The sequence below is a fragment of the Haemaphysalis longicornis genome, unplaced genomic scaffold (genome assembly GCF_048455015.1).
Source record: "Haemaphysalis longicornis isolate Haplotype H1 unplaced genomic scaffold, Haemaphysalis longicornis Haplotype H1 scaffold_12, whole genome shotgun sequence".
NCBI lineage: Eukaryota > Metazoa > Arthropoda > Arachnida > Ixodida > Ixodidae > Haemaphysalis > Haemaphysalis longicornis.
Genome location: NW_027526225.1, coordinates 58,746,691 through 58,766,589, shown reverse-complemented (window position 1 = coordinate 58,766,589; position 19,899 = coordinate 58,746,691). Strand labels below are relative to the sequence as shown.

Below are 19,899 nucleotides of genomic sequence, written 5' to 3'. Positions count from 1 at the left end.
GATTTTCATGCATTGGGGGAGCTCGGTTCGAGCAGTTCACCACCCACACTCAGGCATAGGTATCAGCAACTGAGACGGCACAGCGTAGAATCAGCAGGTTCGTTTTGGCACAGTGTTCGTGTACTGGCTCCACCAAGGCTTCGAACGGGCCTGAACGGATCGTGGACGAAGAAACAACAATAAAGCTTGCCGAAAGCGCTGGTAGGGCATAGTCTTCCAATACAGAGAGAGCGGCGATATCAGTCCAAACGTCCATCAGGGGTGAAGGAACATCATCATGTGGCAGGTAAATTTCTCCATTCGCGTAATCAACAGTAGCGCCACACTCTTTGAGGAAGTCAATACCCATATGACATCGTGTGTGGAACGGTGAAGTACAGTGAATTCTGTCTTGAACACCTTTCCACTGAGATGCACACCTGCTAAGGAGGTCCCAAGCGGACTCAACACTTCGCCTCCAACTTCACAAAATGTAACCGGTTCATCCCAATGAAACATCACCTTTCGGCATAAACTCTGTTTAAATCTCAATCTGACAACCGAAACCGTAGAGGCAGTGTCCGCTAAAGCGCTTACGGGAATCCCATCAATTATAACGTCCACTTCGTTCTTTTTTATTAAGACAGGCCGATCTATTACCGAAGAAGGCTGGCCCGCGACCTCACCCCCATCTGCCGCGCCGGCTTGTTTCCCGACGGGGCGAGCGACGTCGTGGAGAGGGGGACCGCCGTACGCGCTGAGTCGGAGGTGTGACACTCCTGTCAGAGGCCGGAGAGTTGTTGCCACGAGATTGCTGGAATGCGTCCTGCCTAGGAGGAAGTGCTGACTGCGGATGTCCCCAGCCACCAAATCGCGAGGGTAGGTAGTGCGTGAGCACACGGGCCGTCGTTCGTATCTCGGTGTTTGGCGACGGCGGTGGCAATAACGGGCAATGTGACCAACCCATCCGCAAAAACAGCAGACCGGAGGTTCTCCCCAAAACTCGGCCTGACCGTCTCTGTACTCGAGGGTAGAGCGTCCGACATAGCTTGGGCATTGGGACAGGTATGAAGGGTTGAGGTGCTCATTACGGCTGCTCCTATCCCGGTCGACGTGAGGTGCCAGCTCCCAGGGATCCCCGAGCGTCATTGAATCGAAACGGGTGTTCCTGGTTGGGAAAGCGTTCGAGGGCTCTTATTGTAGTGCACAGATATCGCGCACGTCGTCAGGCCGCTGAGTCAATTCTGCGTGCCGTGCGAGTTCTTCTCGCACGATTCGACGCACAATCTCAACGAGGTCGCTTGACGCGGCCACATCAACTGCAAGGACAGTGGTGACACTGGCAAGAGGTCCAAACTTGGTCGTAACGCGCCGCATCTTCAAAGCTTCAAACGTCCTGCAGTGCTGGATCACATCGGCCGTAGTGTTGAGCTGATCTTTGCTTATAAGAAAGTTGTAAACATCTTAGGCGATGCCTTTAAGAAGGTGACCCACTTTGTCTTCCTCAGACATCTCCGAATTTACGATCCGGCAGAGTTGCAGCACGCCTTCAATGTATGCCGTGCATGTTTACCCTGGGAGTTGAGCTTTTTGTAGTAAGGTCAGTTCGGCGTTTTTCAATTTTTGCTGCAGAGCCACCGAAACGTTGCCTGATTTCAGTTACAAAACGGTCCCAACTGGTGGCGGTTTCTTCGTTATTTTTGAACCAAACCAACGCTGTGTGAGTCAGGAAAAATTGAACATTGTCGAGCTTCGTGGTCGCGCCCCATCGCTTGTATCGGCTTACTCGTTCATAGTGCCGTAGCCAATCGTCGACATCCTCACCGGATTCGCCAGAGAAGTCGGGCACTCTCGTGCATGTTGCAAGGTGGTCAGAGAAGCCACGCGCTGAGCTGGTTCGTTGGGCATCTCCGGCAGCGATGGTGGTAGACCAGTGACTCGTCGGCTCTGGCGAAGAACCTGGGTGTTCTGAGGATCCGTCGTGGTGTACCCAGCACCCTCCACCACAGTTGTTATGAGCGGGGAACGACGGTTTATAGCAAAGTAAACAAGGGGTAGCTCAGTATGTCCGACTGCAGCCGCGAACGCTAACAACCTCGTCTTCTTCTAACTTGCCAGCATCTTCCCTTAAATTCGCTGGTCAATTCCTTGGGTCACTTGACATTGCGGACCGTGAGTCGACAGCGTAACAATACATAAACACATGTACACAAGAATATTTTACTGAGGCATTCCTTCGAGCATCCTGTTCTTGAGGGGAGCCTAACGCTACCACCAAGCATTCCTCCTTCGGTGCTATAAATATTGAATGGCTTGTCGCACAAATTCCTTTTATGCGCTTGTACGAGGCGGCGGATCCAGAATCTGGAGCAAACGCTGCAAAGATGACACAGCGGGAAGAGCGACAGACCAACCAGTTCGGTATTACGCGAACCCCCAGCCTAAAATACAGTGCCGACGCGGAACCTTCGTGCATTCTAGTAATCATATACAAAACCAGCACCTTTCAAAATCTGCAAATTTTATTCCAATTTTCTCGGTTTGGCGGGCGGGGAGCTCTTAAGCGCCAGAGATGTATGTACAGCTGTCCTATAAGGCGCGTCTTGGTTGAGAGCTGCTCAATGAATAATGCTACATGGGTGTACTCAACGTGATCGGAAATTTCCACAACTGTGCGTTTAGTTTCGTTCTCTGCCAGAAAACAGCCGCCGCGACAGAGATCAACATTGCGTCTTTCTGTTCAAGAGCTCGAGGCCTTAGACATCGAACAAACCGCGCCGACTAGGAGATTTGCTTTCAGCGCGGCTGAGTTCGCGTATTGTACTGTGTGCGTGCACAAGTCTTTGACAGTTACATGCCTTCGGGAAATGATCAACACTGTCTAACAAAAAGCCGACCGAAAGTTTGCACGTCGGTTTATACTCAAAAGACTGCTTAGGGTGCTATTGAACGTTGTGTAGTACGATTTCTACACACACAAGTAATGCCGCTGGAGAGCCTTTGCTCAAGCTGCGCTTTGCATTAATGGTGTGATGCAGACGCAGGAGATTAGCGTGGGCGGAAAACGCGTAAAATAAATGCATATTTGCTGTACTTGGCTGCCGTTGCACTGCACAAACATATCTTCTCGGACTAAGCTTGTTTCGTTCCAAAGCAATTCAGGGTATGGAAGCATTAGGCCTGCACCAGAAGCCTAGACATACACTGGTACATCAAAACATATGGAATGATCAAACTTGGGCTGGCTTTTGTTCTTATTTGGGAAATCGTTTTTTTTTTAATTTAGGGCGAATATTTCTGGCTCGAACACGGAAAAGTGGCTCCACGGCCCCGTAAAGCCTCCTTACTCAAAGGAGGGCTAATGCTGATTTATAAAATCAACATTACTATGGATTCAACAGGTCATGGTCATCGCCAACCATACGCTATGCCGATATGTCCGGATATTCATCATCTTGCGACGAGATCCGTTTTGTCTCGACGTACGGCTTGTCGCGTTATCCTACACTAGTGTCGTTGTTTGCGGTTTTCGTCCATCAAATTTCGTTCACTCGTCAAACAACAACGTGTGCCGGCTTCCCCGCTTGCAATTGCAGGTTCGAAAGATCTGCTAGGCTAGTCGGGGTGCCAAGAAATAACAAAACATTTGAAAGAAGGGCATAAAATTTGATCAGCACAAAGACTGCGCCAATAAAGGCGGATGTGAAGCCGAGTAATGGCGCTCTGATTAGTTGCAAATGATTTGTCATTTCAGCATAAGTGCTTACAAAGGGCAAATCTGACACCAAATCTGCGCTTCTTGTAACTCGCGGAAAGCTGTAGTAAAATATTTTTTTTTCAAGGCTTTTTCGTGAGATTGCTTTTTTTGTGTCCCGCCGTCAATCCATCTTCCCGGAAAGAAGCACTGATACCAACCACCAGGCAAACACGCGACATTTTTTCGCTGCCTCTTTTATTTCCTTTTCCTCTCCGAGCTCACTGCACGATAAAAAAGAGGCGATGGGGCCAACTCTTGCCTTTAGAGCGGGCGGAAACTCAGAGGTGTGTTGCTCGGGATACCTCGTCGCCGAACGTCATGCTGTACAACGGTGTAAGTAAATTGCACTTCTCATTCTTCTTGTTACGTCCCCTGAACTATGTAGTCATGTAAGCAAAAGTCTTCCCAGTTGTAGCGAAAATCTTCCGTGTAAATATTGCGAAATCTGTATTTTTGGGGCGTATACAGGGCGCCTATTGTATGACTTCATTCTTACGGATTCACAAAGTATCAGCCACATAACGGCATCGGTGATATCTCTGTGTAAATTATACTATTTGCTGATGTACTTTTTCATTGTGTAATACATTCTGAGCAAAAGGCAATGTTTCTTATGCACAGAGTCAAGTATGGTAGGTTCACGTTTCGATCGCTGCTACGTCAATTCCTCACACGTTTAAAGGTGGGTTGAATTAAAGGACGCTGAAGTGTTGGTGTCATTCCAATCACAACGAACTATAGGTATGGGAGAAATATTTCACGTTGAAAAACGACATCAAGGCTCAACAATTTGTTAGATCCTTAAAAATCTTACGTGATATTGGTGATCTTCCTGATATTGCTTAAAATCGGGTACTTTGCTATGTGGGAACTCACAACATGGTGCAGTACTCCAATACTACTAGAGTTGAACGTACGAGTTGGATCTTAGGGAACATGCAAGTACTGGGGCAATCTGTTGAGTTGGAAAAAAGAGCAAGTTTCTACACGGCGAGTACCCATATTTGTTTGCTAACGGTTGAAGTATTAAAGAAAATTGCAGCTCTAGAGAAACTGAGGGCTGTGCTTTTAACAGGCGTATTTAAGCAAAATCTCAGTGAAATGTAGTAAAATTGACAATCACTTTCATGCAATACGAAATCACCATTTTTTTTGCGGATGAAAAGAACAGTGCTTCGACATCTGACCAGGAAGAAATCACCCTTGTTTTTATTATATTCAGCACTCCTGACGTTAAAATCCTTAGTTATTTGCTCTGTCATTCCTAACTCTTCCAGATTGCCATGCGTTGGAAGACGCATGTGTTCTTTCTGTGGACCTGGGTATGCTCAACCGAGGGAGTCTCGGCCTATCTGCCCTGCCATCTAACCACGAACCTGACGACACCCCACCTTGAATTGAAGAAGTGCACCTTAAACTTGAAAAACGACCATCTCCACGCTTCTTGTCCCATTCTTGTCACCTTCCCTGATTTTCCCTTTGTAATGCCTTTTGAGCACCAGATAATGACAATGGAGCAACTACTGGTTTCAGAAGATGAAGTTCGCAGCGTGTCTCAGGGCTTTGCCCCAGTCTGCATGTACCTCCGAAATGTGCGACTAAAGAAATGGGCCAACTTTCCTCAAGATTTATTTGGTAGCTACGATCATGTGGAAGTAAGAAACTTCGGACTGATTGCTTTGAATATAAGGCTGGTTTTTCCGAATTTTCGGCTGATGACATTTGACGTCACATTCGCGAAGCCCCCGCCGGTAGCTGTCGTCATGCCTGGCAGCGGGGGGGTGAATTCAAGAGGGACTTTCAGCGTTTACAGCTTTGTTGACCCGACCCTGTACACACTCCCGGACCCCGAATATTTTAGTGTTCTCGCAAATACCAGCAGGCCCTGGAACATTTCCGTCGTCTACACCGATGCGGTTATTACGTTTGAGGAGATATCAGGAAAAATCCCCAAGGAACTTTTGGAGGAGGTCGCGTTGACACCTGTTAGGCATGTCGCGTTCCACAGATGTTTTTTCCATAGTATCTCGTTCACGGATATTCCTCCCATGAAGAGTATTCAGCATCTTGAATTTTCACAATCTCCTATTATGACCGTTGATCCGAAAGCTTTTGACTTCATTCTGTCTGTTAAAAAAATTTCTCTGACGGGCACGAAGCTCCGCGGTATACCAGAAGCAATATTTTCATTAAAATCACTGGCATCTCTAAATATGTCTTACACAAATTTACCTCACCTTGGGTTCTTTGACTTTTGGGCTGGCAGCCGTAATGAAAATAGCAGTGCTGTGCAATTAATCACAAGTGGCAGCAACTTGAAACAGTTACATGATCGCGACCTGTGTGGTTTCCCGAATTTGCATGAGCTACACATGGACGGGTGCCAACTGACGTTACTATTAGGCTCCCCATTTATATGCCTAAAAAAACTGCAGTTTCTTTCTTTGCAAGCAAACTCAATAACACTACTCAGTGAAGCGACGCTGAAAGGTCTTACAGGTTTATTACGGTTGAACCTGAACCGCAACCGCTTCACGGTGTTTGATGGCACAAATATATTCATTCCGTTGGTGTCCTTGCGAATTCTTGACATATCTTTTAACAGCATACAAGAACTGCGTGTGGACAAAGCTCTCAACAGTTCCATTGAAGTACTTTTCGCCAACCACAACGAAATAAAGAAGTGGACGCCACCAATCTTTTCTCGGATGACTGAACTAAAACTGTTGGATCTTGGCCATAATGAGATCGCGGTGTTGGACAACGAAATGTTTGGCGACCTGAACGGCATACAGAACGTGAGCCTCAACTTCAATCCCTGGGATTGCTACAGTTGCTACCTCAACAACCTTCACAACTTTCTTGACAATCATCAAGTGCAGTGCGCGGAGTGCACGGCCTGCAAGGTTCCAGAGGAACAACACGGGTACCCGGTTCGGAGCGTTGAATGGAGAGAGGAAGAGTGCGTGGGTGTGGACTATTATCGCGTGTACGCTGTTCCGGGGATACTTTGTATCATGTCGGCCGCCGTGCTTATTTACAGTGCTTACAGATGCCGCTGGTACTTCATATATGTATCTTTGTACCTTAAAGTTGGCATCAAAGGCTACAGGAGGCGCGTGAACGTGGTGAACTACGCATGGGACGCTTTCGTATCCTACCACGCCTCTGACTCGGATTGGGTTCACAACGTTCTGCTGCCCAAACTCGAATCGCCTCCCCTCACTTTCCGACTTTGCGTCGCCGAGCGGGACTTCATCCCGGGTTTTCCGATCACCGAGAATATATGTCGAGCCATTACTCAGAGTCGCGTCTGCCTCTTCGTGTTGAGCCCTGCATTCTGCCGCAGCCGATGGTGCATGTTTGAACTGAGACTCGCTCAACACGAGTTGTGTGACAGCGAACGTTCCGACAGTTTGATCTTCGTCAAAAAGGAGAAAATGCGGGAATCGGAAATGAGCAACACGCTTCGGTTTCTCACAAAATCGAGAACGTACATAGAAGTTCCCCCGTCAAATGCAACTGAGAGGCAAAATAACTTTTTCTGGTTGCAGCTCCAAGCGGCTCTGCAGCGGTAGAATTCTAGCAGCATCTTATGAATTAGCAATAAAAAAAGATGGCAGATAAGCAAATTTGTCTCTGTTCTCGTGCTTAAAAATTTCCCTATAGTTTTGTTTGTCCCCATTATCCCGTTAGCGGTCTCTTTGTTTCACACCCCCATATTTTACTGATATGTTTGGTTCATGTGCATACAAAACATAGAACAATTTGGCACTACCGCCTCAGTTTATTCTAATCTCATTTACCTCCCGTTATAATTTCACTAGGCAACCCCTTTACGTGCTGCAGTACAGAAAAGGTTCTGGATTATATGAGCCCCGTAAAACACGAAGTCAGCTTCTGCCGCTTTTCTTTCGCAACCAAACCAGCGCACTGAAAAAATTCTTCTAAATTCGCCTCTTTCACTTAGTTTATTTTATTTAGGCGACGTAATTTTCGACAGTATGTGAAGCTGTATCAGCCTTACGCAATTACGAAAATCGCGTACCTTTGGAATATTATGGACATACCCTACGTACCTACAGTAAAATTTAAGCTGGTAAGGTCCTTACAACTGAGGTTATTTTAATTCTAAAGAATATACAACTGAAAATACCACATTGAGGCCCGGTGTTTTTGTGCATGCATGTTTCATATAGTTCATAACCTATTCGTACCCTAAACTTTGTTCTGTTGGGCTTGTAGACCGACACAGCTAAATTCCTGAGAACCAGAAGGATATTTGTGCTAAGGGCCTATTTTGTCTTCTAGTTTACCGTGTGCATCTGCAAGTAACATAAATTGAACGTAAGGCTGTCATTAGGGGGCCATGTATTTTAGTTGGTAGGAGGGTAAAGGAAAGAAAAAAAACATAAGCAAAGTATCGTTTGAAGATTGTCGCAGCATGCCACTAGCTTTAACAAAACACTAACGTGTTTGGAGGTATTGGATAAATGTAGCGCTAAATTAAGATATACGCCGCAAGAAGAAGCTCTTCGCTTTCGCAGCCGATTTGATCATGATGATGTTTGGATATTAATTGGGCAAGGCCAACTAAGGGCAAAGAGCGCCAAACAATAGTGATTACATGAGTGCGACATCAGAGTAAAAGTAGAACATTTCAGTAAAAATAAACAAAGTAAAACACAACATAATGAAGATGACTGGTGTAAATGGCCAGGTTGTCAAGACGCATAATAAGAAATGATATGTAGCAATTTTACGTCGCTAAAAAACTGAAAAGCACGTTTGATTGAAAACATGGGCACGTCTCCAAAGACGTATGATGGGTGTGGTGAAATATGCCGTGTGAATAGTTGTGGGAAGTGTCTGCGTCGTGTTGTGTCAAAAGCCTTACATTGTATGAGGATGTGGATCACGGATAGGGCCTCTCCGCACCTGCTGCACAGAGGTCTTGGAGATCCAGACAGAAGGTGCGAGTGCATTGCATGTGTGTGCCCCATCCGTAATCTAGCCAAGGCGACTTGTGTGTATGTCGGTGGTGCGTGGTCCCAAGTGTGGTTTTATTACGTGTAACACGTTGTCTGTCTGTTCACTCCAGTGTGTTTGCCATGTTTTGCGAAGTTGTTGTTTGATCTGGGGCTTCACGTCGGTGTAGGGTAATGTGGTTATGTCTCCTGTATTCAAGAGTGTAGCAGCAGCAGCCATTCCATCCGCGACTTCGTTCCCGGCGATACCACAGTGGCCAGGGACCCAGCAAAGGAGTAGTTCAAATTTTCGGACATACACAGACATAATACTCTTGAATATTAGATTGACAACATGGTTTTTGGAAGACTTTGTTGACAACAATGCCCTCACAACACTGAGGGAATATGTATAGATAATGGATTGTGGGATGTTTCGCAGCCGATTCATGTGCACTTTGATGAGGAAGAGCATTCGAAACGGCATGTTCTCTCGCATCATCTTGCCCGCCCATTTAATTACATCGGCTAATATAATACTGCTGTAAGACGGCCGGGCTAAGAAAAGATTCCTACCCTATCTAACCTGAACACTATACCTATATTGCATATTGATGTTTACATAGCGATGGTTAAATCGATATCTCGAATGACGAATTGCATCAAAACACCCTGTAAACCAGCGAATCATAACTACGGTGCTTGATGGGGTTAACTTGAACACCGCATTGGTTTGCTATTCTGCTAGAGATTATAGACTAAGTCTATGTTTTTTCACTAAACAACCGCATATCAATTGAAAATGAATCAGGTACAAACTGCATCCACACATCAGATTTGGCTATGCTCGCTGTTTTGTCGTTTACCGTGCCTGTTCGGTGGGCGCATTAGGGATCGACCCTCTCAGACATGTGCCTCTTCCCTAATTGCGGCTATTCCTTAATTTGATGTACCTTGGGCTCACTGGTTGGCATGCTAGCTTCACAACGACTCCGGATACTTGAAAGCGCCCCGAAGAAACTGATGTGTATGAGCATAGACCGCAAGGTGGCCGCCAATTCTTCGTTTTTCGTGTTCCCCCTCCCAAAAATTGAAAAGAATAAACTGGGCAGCAACGCCCGCTCCAGCAATACTATGGAAAGTTTGAAGCCAATCAAAAATAAATGATCAGTGGTGATAACGTAAACGTCCCTTTTGCTGAAAAAGCCAATTTGTAGAACGCAAAAATATGTAAATATATACCCCCCCCCCCCCCCTATCGGTTTACTTTCGCGGCCAGTTGGTACCCGCACGGCAACGCACGTCCACCTGGCTGTCCACACGCGTACCGAACACCCTCGTGAACGTACACCATACTAAAATACCTTAAAGCATGCACTAGAGCACGAGTGGTCACCGATCCTGACGTGCCCTCCAGAACGTGCGGGAACACCAGTTTCAAACCGCAAACGGCACACACTGCTGGTCACATGGCAGCAGGACAGCACTGAGGAGAAGCGCCCAAAACATCTCTACTACCATTTGTCCCGACGAGCAGGTAGGAAGGAGCACGGGTTAAATAGGCAGAATGCAAGATCAGGTGCGCATGTGTGTATAAGAGGACTTGTGTGACCCAGTTGTATCTTGACGTCGTGTGCCGCATTTGAACATTGTATTCTTTATTTGTCTATTGTACTATACCCGAAGTTTCCATTTACGTTTTTATTCTCTGCTCTGCAGTGTATACGCTGTGTATTCACGTGCTAGTTGCGTTTTGAGTGAACTCTACTTTCGCTATTGTACAGAACATTTGCTGTGTATTATTGGTGTTAACTAGGGGCATTCATGAACCTTCCCTTTGCATCTTATTGTTTGTGAAGAGCATATTAGTTATGGTTCATTTTGGGTTTTATTGCACCAGTACATTGTATCTGTTTCTGGGTACTATATCGCACTCATTGGTTGTAAGCCTAGGAGACTTTTGCACTAGATCACAGTCTGTATAGTTCACAAGGTTCGCTCTTTTAATGACTTTGACCAGAACTCTGTCATGTGGACTAGCTTGATCTGCGTTCTCAGTTATCTCAAAAAGACCGTATTGTTCTTGAACTTTTAGGGGGAATCTGTGCCAAACCCTTGTTCTGTACACGACCAATGTACTTGACACTATTATTATGTAAAACAACTGTACTCTACGTTATTTTTGTGTTAGTACGCACTGCATCTTTTGTTCGCTAAGAGTGAACGACGCGTATGCCCAACTTTGTGAGTTTTCGCAATATTATTGCCTAATATTCTGAAACTGGGCGGCTGTGTCACAAACTCGAGCGTAGGGCGTTTAAAAGTATCGTATACCTTTTTCATATTATTGTACAGCACCTAAATCTGGCTACCGAGTAGTCCGATTCTTTCTACTTCTTTTCTATTCACGCTGGGAAAACCCTGGAACTCCGCCCACTCGCCGTTTCGCCGGCAAGAAAATAAAAAAGCCGCCCGCATCTTCCCACGGGGGGAACTCGAGTAAATGCGTCGCATCTACTCGAGTCAAGCAAAGCGTCACGTCAAGCGTAAGCCATGCAAAGACGCCCTTGACTGAATTCCGAACGCGCGCTCCACCGCTTATATACGTTGAGGGGACTGCGTAAGCCGGTCCCAGTCGACGACGTTGGCGTACTTGTAAAGCAGCGTGGACTCTAGGTGTTTGAGCCAACCGCGGATGTTGCTTGGCCGGAGAACGGCACACCGGTTATATGCGCAGCGCGCCCGAAGGAGAGGAAACCGCGGAAGAGAGAGTACTGCACATGCGCCGGCCCAAGCGCGTCTGCCGCGGCTATGACGCAACGTGCCGCGGCTATGACGCAACACAATCCAACACAATCCACTTTAATCCAATCCAATCCAATCCAATCCAATCCAATCCAATCCAAATCCAATCCAATCCAATCCAAGCCAAGCCAAGCCAAGCCAATCCAATCCAAGCCAATCCAATCGAATCCAATCCAATGCCCCTCGCGAGAGAGTGTTCGAATCCAATCCAATGCCCCTCGCGAGAGATGTGTTCGCTTTCGCCTCGACTCGACGCGCATGCGCAGTAAGCGTGCGGACTACGGACGCCAATACGGGTGACATCGTGAGTTACTGAAATGCTCTGCATTTAAAAATAAAACCTCCTTCGCTCAGCTTTCGTCGAAGCTTCGAGCGCTTTCGAGGGGGTGAGCGGTCCTTTGCAAGTGCTAAGGCGCGCCAATGATTCCAGAACGAAGAAAGAGGGAAGTTGTGCGCTCGACGGCGGCAGGCACGTTGTGTGTTGTGCCCTCTCTCTCCGCGCCGGCATAGTTATAAGAAGAGAATCCGGGCGGGTGCACATTAGTTACGCTTGGACGTCGTGAAGTAACAACGGCTTCTGCCAGTTTGTGCACCACACCAACGGCGATCCGCGTCCTGCAGTTCCCCAACGTTCTCCCGGATCTCGAATCACCGTGATCGTCTCGGACGCCCTGGCCTACGACGAAGTCACGCTTCACAGGTAGCCGAAACGCCTCCGACAGCAGTGCATCGTCCGGCCCGGTCGGTGAATATTGTAGGACTTTGTCTCTCGTATGCATCGAACTGTTTTCGTTCAGTTAAATTTTTTGTCTCATAATATTCATTGTTAGAGTTCGTTATTGTACATTTTGTATTTGAAGTGTTTCCCGCAATTGTATGCGTTTTGTTACGTCTCGTTAACGCTACATGTCCTCGTGCTTGTACAGAGTTTTGTCTGTTGAAATATAGGTCTTTCTGTTGTGGATTCGTTCAGAGCTCTGACTCATTCTTGCCGCTCTGGTCGGCGAAAGCCGAACATCAGACGGCCACCCCCTTCGTCACCTGTGCCCTGTAGATTTGGTGGGGTTGTTTGCTCGCTTGAGTCGACTACCGCGCACCCAACCGCGCACCCAACAGTACCCAACATTCTAACAGCGCACCCTGTTAAGGAAACAGTGACAGGCATAGAAGAATAACAATGGAATACAAACGATAGGCTAGACACGCGGTGTAGGCGCTAATACGAAAGAGAGCTTAACATCACTTGATATTTCTTTTATGCTCATCCTTTACCGAAGAAGGGCGGAAATGAAGTCAAACGATGTTGTGTCATCAAAAAAAAAAAAAAAAACAGGATACGTGGTGTGCTCTATACCTTCTGTGAACTCGATACCTTTCTCGCGCGCCATACGTGCAAAGGAAACTTGCAGAGGAACACGCGTTGAAGGAGCTCCGAATATCGGCAGAAGCATACGCGCACTTATGAATGCGCGTTTTCTACTGCGCAAGCGCTTCTTATAGCAGAGTAGTAGCCTAGGCGTGTTACGGTAGCATGTTAAAGAAATTCTTGAAGCGCACAAAATTACGATTTGAATCTAGACTTGATGCCATAAGACACTGATTAGACAAGGCCCTCCCAGTGCAGGTGCCTCCCACCACCGTGAATTGATAAGGTAGTGAATAAATCTGTTTATTCATCCCCCCTCTTTTATGTTCTGTGAAAGTGAGGTTTCCTCTTGAGATAGATGCGCTGACGCGTTTTCGAGACAAATAACTGATATGCATTCGACCTGCATACCATCTTTTGAATACTTTGGTTTGGTTGATTGTAGGTTTTAACGCGCCCACGCAACACAGGCCATGAGACGCACCGTAGTGTAGGGCTCCGGATTAATTTTGACCACCTGGGGATCTTTAACGTGCGCCGAAATGTCGTACACAAGGGCGTTTTTTTTCTTTTTGCCTCCACCAGAAAAGCGGCCTACGCGGACGGGAATCGAACCCGCGTCGTCGTGGTCAGCCCTTTCTATGTTTTACTCTTCGACGTATGCTCGCAAACGCTCATGTGGGCTGTTTTGTACGTACGAGGCATTTTCCTTCAAATATGTACTTGTTTGCTAGACAGAGGTCATGCTGGTTTTTTTTTAATTTGTGTCCCTTTTGTTTCACTCTATTCATTGCCATGCACAGTGAGCGGTGTTGGGATGAGCATCAAGGGTCTGTAGCGACCGCCTAACAAGCTTCCGCAAAAACAAAAACCAGCCCCAAGCCCCTTTTGTGCCTCGAAAGCAGATTCGAAGCAGTAGACTAAGCACTCATCTGACTGCAGGCTATTAAACAGCTGGTACCTGCTTTTATTATCCGGGTAATACACTTTTACCCTTTACATAACGTTCGGCGGACGGACTTCTGCGACGCTTACATAAATACGAGTTAGCCATAATGCAGCCACGGGGATATACGAATGAAACATGGATGTGCGGCCCGCTTGCTGTCTAAACCTGCAAGGCATGCTTTCTCGGGTAATCGGATGTATGACCAATAGCAGTCCCTAATGAGAGAGAGAATGTGTGTGTTTAAGTATGAAATGCAAGGTTGATTTATTGTAATAAATAATGGATTGCAACAGAGTTCACTGTACGCCGCCAGGGACCGCTGATAAGGATAGAAAGGGCCTTTGAATATGTGGGTACACAGCTGCGGGGAGAGTGCTGATAGGGTCAGGCCACGCTATTTCGGAAGGAACGAAATTTCAAGCACTCCGCAGGTGGAAGGAGCAAGCTCATTCGACAGAAAAAGGAAACGCTTATGGTTGCCTAGGTTAGTATCACAGTGACGCTGACCTCTGCCACTTACTAAAGATCTGCCCTGCTTTGGTTCCAACGGTGAGTCCCCTGCGATTGGGCGATGCATCGTGTTACGTTGTGTAGACCACAGCGCCATCATGGTCCACTGGGTGTGTTTATAGGCCTCCTGCGCTGCAAAGGGGGCGCTGCGGAGGCGGCTTCTGGGCAGTACTTTCCGGTAGTACAAAGCTGCCCGGGTCCCATAGGATCTTTTGTTGACAGAAGCAAAATGAGCTCGATGCTCCCGATTGTTTTGTGACATTGTCACCAGCCCATCCCCGACGAGTCCGATCTCTTCTGGTTATCAACTTGGCATTAGGGGAAAAAGCTTTGCAGGGCAAAATTCGTCTACAGCACCGACGAAAGTGCCGGGACGGTGACGGCGCTGTGCCACTCGAAGGTTCACCGATCGATGGTTGTATGAAGTTAAATTTGAAGTAAAAGCTTTTTGTTTAACTAATAAACTTGGTGACAAGGACTTTTCAACAACGGCCTATCAAAAAAAAAAGAGTTACGCAATCGGCGATGAACCCGCTTTAAAAAGCCACGAGTCCCACGGACCGCTGCTCTCCTGCTGCGGTGTGGCACTCTTCTGCGCATTTGCGCACTATGCGTGTACTTTCATTAAATAGTGCTCGTTTGCATCGCCGTTACGAATACATGGTGCAGCGTTAGATTGCCGTTTTGTTGCGAGTCTCAGTGACAACATTCAGTGAACGTCAGAAGCGTGAAATGTGTTTTGCGATTCCGAAATTAGTGGCCGTAAAACAAAGTGGTCGGGCGAACCCAGCGAGAGGCCGCTCGCTCGCTTTCCTTGTTTGAGAGTTGAGTGTCCGCTATCAGTTGAGTAGTTTGGTTCCGAGATTGGGTCTTAGTAGAGCGCAGGTCGAGTAAGGCACGGAGGACGTGCCAAACGTTCTTAGTGGAGAGCTGGCCTCGCATTTCGTCGCAATTGTTATTCCATTGGTTCCTGGCTAAGGTGAGTGCGTGTGCTTCTATCTTTGTCTGGAGGTTTTGTAGTTTGAGGCAAAGGTTGCGTCGGTGTTTATGTTTCCGCCAGCGCTTGTCTATGCTGGTGTAAGCCTCCCAAAGGTTACGGAGGTACGTGTCTACATATTGCACTGAAGGAGCAGGGATGATGGTTTTCGTTGCAATTTGTTTAGCTGAGAGAACGTGGGTCGTTCATTGTTCTAGGTCGGGGTCGCAGGTGGTAGTTGGTGGTGGGAGGGGGGCGTTGTGGTGATGCCCTTAAGGGTAAGAGATGTGCTTATAACATAATGATCGCTGCCGAGTGTGTCTCGTGTCCTGGAGGTATTATGGGTAAGTTTTTCGGTGCTAAATGTGAGGTCGGGAGTAGTGCCGCGCTGGGCACTGTTTCCAATGCGTGTGGCGGAGGAAGGGTCGGTGTGGAGTGTGAGGTGAAGGGAGTGGACAAGTTCAGATAGTAAACGACCTTTGCGAGTCGTGTCAGAGACAACCCGACTCCACACTGTGGGCGTTGAAGTCGCCTACAATTATGAGGGGGTCACGTTTAGCGAGAGAAATGGCTTGTGAAAGATGTATTTGAAAGAGATGTGTTTGGATTTAGGGGGGCTGTAGATGTTGAGAACGTGCAGGCGTGTGACAGAGGATTTGGGAAGGTGGAGAGTAGTGAGTATGTGTGGGATTGGTGAGGCAAAAGTTTGATGCTTGGTGGCAATATTTCGGTGTACAAGGGGGGCCTATGAGACAGCCTTCGCTCCATTTACATCCCACCGCCCTCACCACACCCTGTTGGTTCCCCACAATACACTGGCAACCCCAATCCACAGCTCGATGCCCCTATCACCTTTGTAGAACTACATGCGGCGATCCGAGCCCTGAAATGTAACAGCGCGCCCGGACATGACATCACAAACGCCCTCGTACGGCACCTAGGTGAGGAGGCCCTCGAACACCTTGTGCAACTCTTTAACCAACATTGGCTTAACCACACCCTCCCCTCCACCTGGAAACACTCCAAAATCACCCTCATCCCAAAACTTGGAAAACCTCCCTCCATACACAACGTTCGCCCTATTTCCCTCACTTCCTGCCTTGGTAAATGTCTCGAACACGTCCTGCAGAATCGTATTATTGCACACCTTGAATGAACTCAAGCCTACCCCCCTAACATGATCGGCTTTCGACCCAACCTACGCACTTAAGATGCTCTTATACAGTATCATCATGATTCCCACCAAGACCCCCCGCAACAAGACCACACCTCTGTTCTCTCACTGGACCTTCAAAAAGCCTTTGACAATGTCTCACATCATAGCATCCTTAAGGCAATTTCATCCCAAAACCTAGGCCTACCTTTCTATCACTATATTACCCAACGTACCCAACGTACTGCTACCATCCGCCTCGGCCATATCCAGTCTGATGTTTTAGACATGCCAGACCCCGGAACGCCACAACGAGTAGGCCTTTCGCCCACGCTCTTGAACCTCACCCTAATCCCACTTGCCCGCTCTCTCCTCACCATACCCACACTACGCAGCACACTGTACGCATATGGCATTGCCCTGTGGGTTCACTCTGGCTCCGACCAACACATTGAAACAACACTCCAACATGGCCTCAACCAAGTCTTAGACCACATCGAACTCTTGGCGCTCCAGTGCTCTCCACAAAAATCCGCTCTCCTAACTTTCACGCCCCCTCGTAGCAAGCTCCCTCCAAACCCCCCATCCAACTTTTTTACACTCTGACCCAATACTCCACACACAGCAACTTAGAGTCTTGGGACTCACCCTCACACACAACAAATCACCCGCACTCACACTCCAGCACCTAAAGAAGTACGTTCCCCGAACCATGCATCTCATTAGACGAATTACCAGAAAACACCACGGCAGCACGGAACAGGACCGCCTCCGTCTCGTAAGCAGTGTTCTACTCAACCGTATCATGTACCACCTTCCATACCTTAAACTTACATCTAACCAAATCGACTCACTTGATGCCCTCCTCCGGAAGACGTACAGGCATCCACTCCTGCTTCCCCCATACGCTCCAACGCATCGCTTACTCGACATCGGCATACACAACACCATACGGGAGCACCTAGACGCCCACCGCATCTCCGAACTCACGCGCCTCGCGTCCTCCCCTACAGGGCACTACATTCTCAACTCTACTAACGTACTACCACCCACCATCCCAATCCCCCCCTCCCCATTCCACCTCACATCCGTAACAGCATCCGAATTCGCACAATTCCTCGCCACATGCACCCACCTTTTCATGCAGCCCACCGACTAGCACGAGCCAACGCCCACGCCAAACTATACCCACCATCACCATGCACACTATACACTGATTCCACCCCCCAACCTCATAAACATGCACACGGTGTAGACGTTGTTAGTCATCACACATCACCAAACGTCACAGCGCCTACCATCCTAACTAGCAATACAACCACGGCGGAGGAGGCGGCCATTGCCCTCGCGCTCACCCAGCGCCCCACCCCCCTATCCGTCCTGTCTGACTGTCAGCAGGCCATCCGCCATTTTATTCGCGGTAACATCTCTCCCATGGCATTAAAAAATCTCTCCAAAAATCCTCCATCGGACATCGTGACCCTGCTGTGGACACCAGCCCACAGTAGCGTAGGCGCTAATGAACTGGTGCCCGTACGTGATCGCGAACTAATTCACCGGGTCACCATTTTCACTGCGTCTACACGCGATGCCCCCTCAGGCAAGCCAACCTCCCTCCTTCAATACAGGGATATTGCCCTGCACTACCGCCTTCTCCGCCGCCGATACCAACCCCCGCACCCACACCTCTCTCCGGAGGCAGGCCACATGCTGCGCATCCTACAAACGCACACCTTCCCACACAGAACACAATTGATACACAGTCATCCACACCTCTTTACTGACCCTACCTGTCCAGCCTGCGGGGCACTCGACACTCGCTACCGAATTCCCTCTGCGAATTCCCCGCAGACTCGCACACCCCCGTTCCCTCCCCTCACCTATGGGAGCAGATGTTGAGTGACCCGGGGGAGTCAGGCCAAGTCCTGACCACCTCCCAGGCCCTGGCGGTCGCGGCGGCCCTGGGGGCCTCCTCCAACCCCAATACCTGATCCCGATGGACGAAAAACACGTATTCCTTCCTTCCTTTCTTCATTCCTTCCTTGTTTGCGCTAACTTTACTTAATTACGCTCTTGCATCATATATTCCCAGTTCGAACTTAATAGGCTAGAATGAGGGTCAGCAACGTTTTGAAGTGCAGAGCCGAGTTGCATGCAGCGGACTAGGCGGGGGGCTGGACGGCAAATCGGGTGGGAGGGAGAGGGGGATTTGAATGCAAAGCGAAAAAATTCAGCGAATCGCCGATAATATTGGACAATAATCTGGCGAAGTGCGAAGATGGGTGACAATACAACTGGAAGCGACCAAGTTTCTGTTCATGTCTTGCTGTGTAACTCCATTTGAGGACAAAACTGGCGTGTGCGTTCAGATTCTTAGCGACGAATATAACCAACACAGTCAGTGATGATCGCATGTAAATATTCGGGGCCGCGCGCCGTGTATGCGGCTGTTATGTTATGTTATGCAAATGCAGGAGTACACATTTCTGCAGGCAGCGGGTGTGCGATTTGGTGATTCGATTCCCGGGCGTGACGGCCGCTTTTCTAATGGAGGCGATTAGCAAAAACACCCGTGTGTACGAGATTTCAGCGCGCGTTAAAGATCCCCAAGTAGTCAAAATTAATCCGGAGCCCTGCACTACGGTGCGCCTCATCGCCTGCGTTGCGTCGGCGCGTTAAACTCTACAATCAATCTATATGAATATGTTTAATAGTTGAGAAAAACGCATTAGTTGCTGATGTCCACAAAAATGCTCGCTACAGCTCAGCGTCTTGAAGCTATCTTTTACACTTGGTACATAATGGCCTTGTGCACCAAAGCTATGGCAATGCTGCAACCGCTGCAAAACCCCGTTGAATTTCCCAGTCCTGATCGTCGTGCAACGCTAACTTGAAGAATTCAGGCTAAGCAACACCGAATTGGGTTTCGCTGATGCTGAAAATTGTGGTCTGTTTCCATATTCTGACACTCACACAGACGACCGCTTTCACATGCCATACCTAGAGCTATTAACATATGTATCGAACACTAAGACTACACTTAGTTTGCGCTATATTGTGCGGAAACAAATGAGTCGTCCGATCACCCAGCCTCCTGTCTCGACTAGGCGATGAGATGGTTGTTCTTTACAACAGAAACAACTATGGTTGTGAGGCTGTACTTAAAATTGAACTGAGCAATAATCCTTACAGTGAGCAAAGCGCTAAGCGCAAAGCGGAAATCGCGGTCGCGTTCACTTGCAGAGAAGTTCGGATAGCAGTTCCAATTAATTTGTCGCGTTGTGCACAGCACTACACGCTGTACACTTCAATATTATCTACTTCATCTCCCGTCTGGCCGCGTGGTCTAGTGGTGGCGTGTTGGGTTCCTTCTGTAAAGTTGCGGCAGTCGGTGGCGCAATCCTTGGTAGTGGCGTCTTTTTTTCTACTACTCTCTT

The 19,899-nt window shown here is 48.0% G+C and overlaps 1 protein-coding gene across 1 annotated transcript; it reads left to right on the top strand.

The window, feature by feature from the left end:
- The first annotated feature begins 4,012 nt into the window (after positions 1 to 4,012).
- On the top strand, positions 4,013 to 12,450 carry LOC144162706 (toll-like receptor 4). The gene is made up of 2 exons (XM_077693347.1): positions 4,013 to 4,069; positions 5,014 to 12,450. The coding sequence occupies exons 1-2, from the start codon at positions 4,055 to 4,057 to the stop codon at positions 7,312 to 7,314; spliced, it is 2,316 nt and encodes a 771-aa protein (XP_077549473.1). The 5' UTR covers positions 4,013 to 4,054; the 3' UTR covers positions 7,315 to 12,450.
- The last annotated feature ends 7,449 nt before the right edge of the window (positions 12,451 to 19,899 follow it).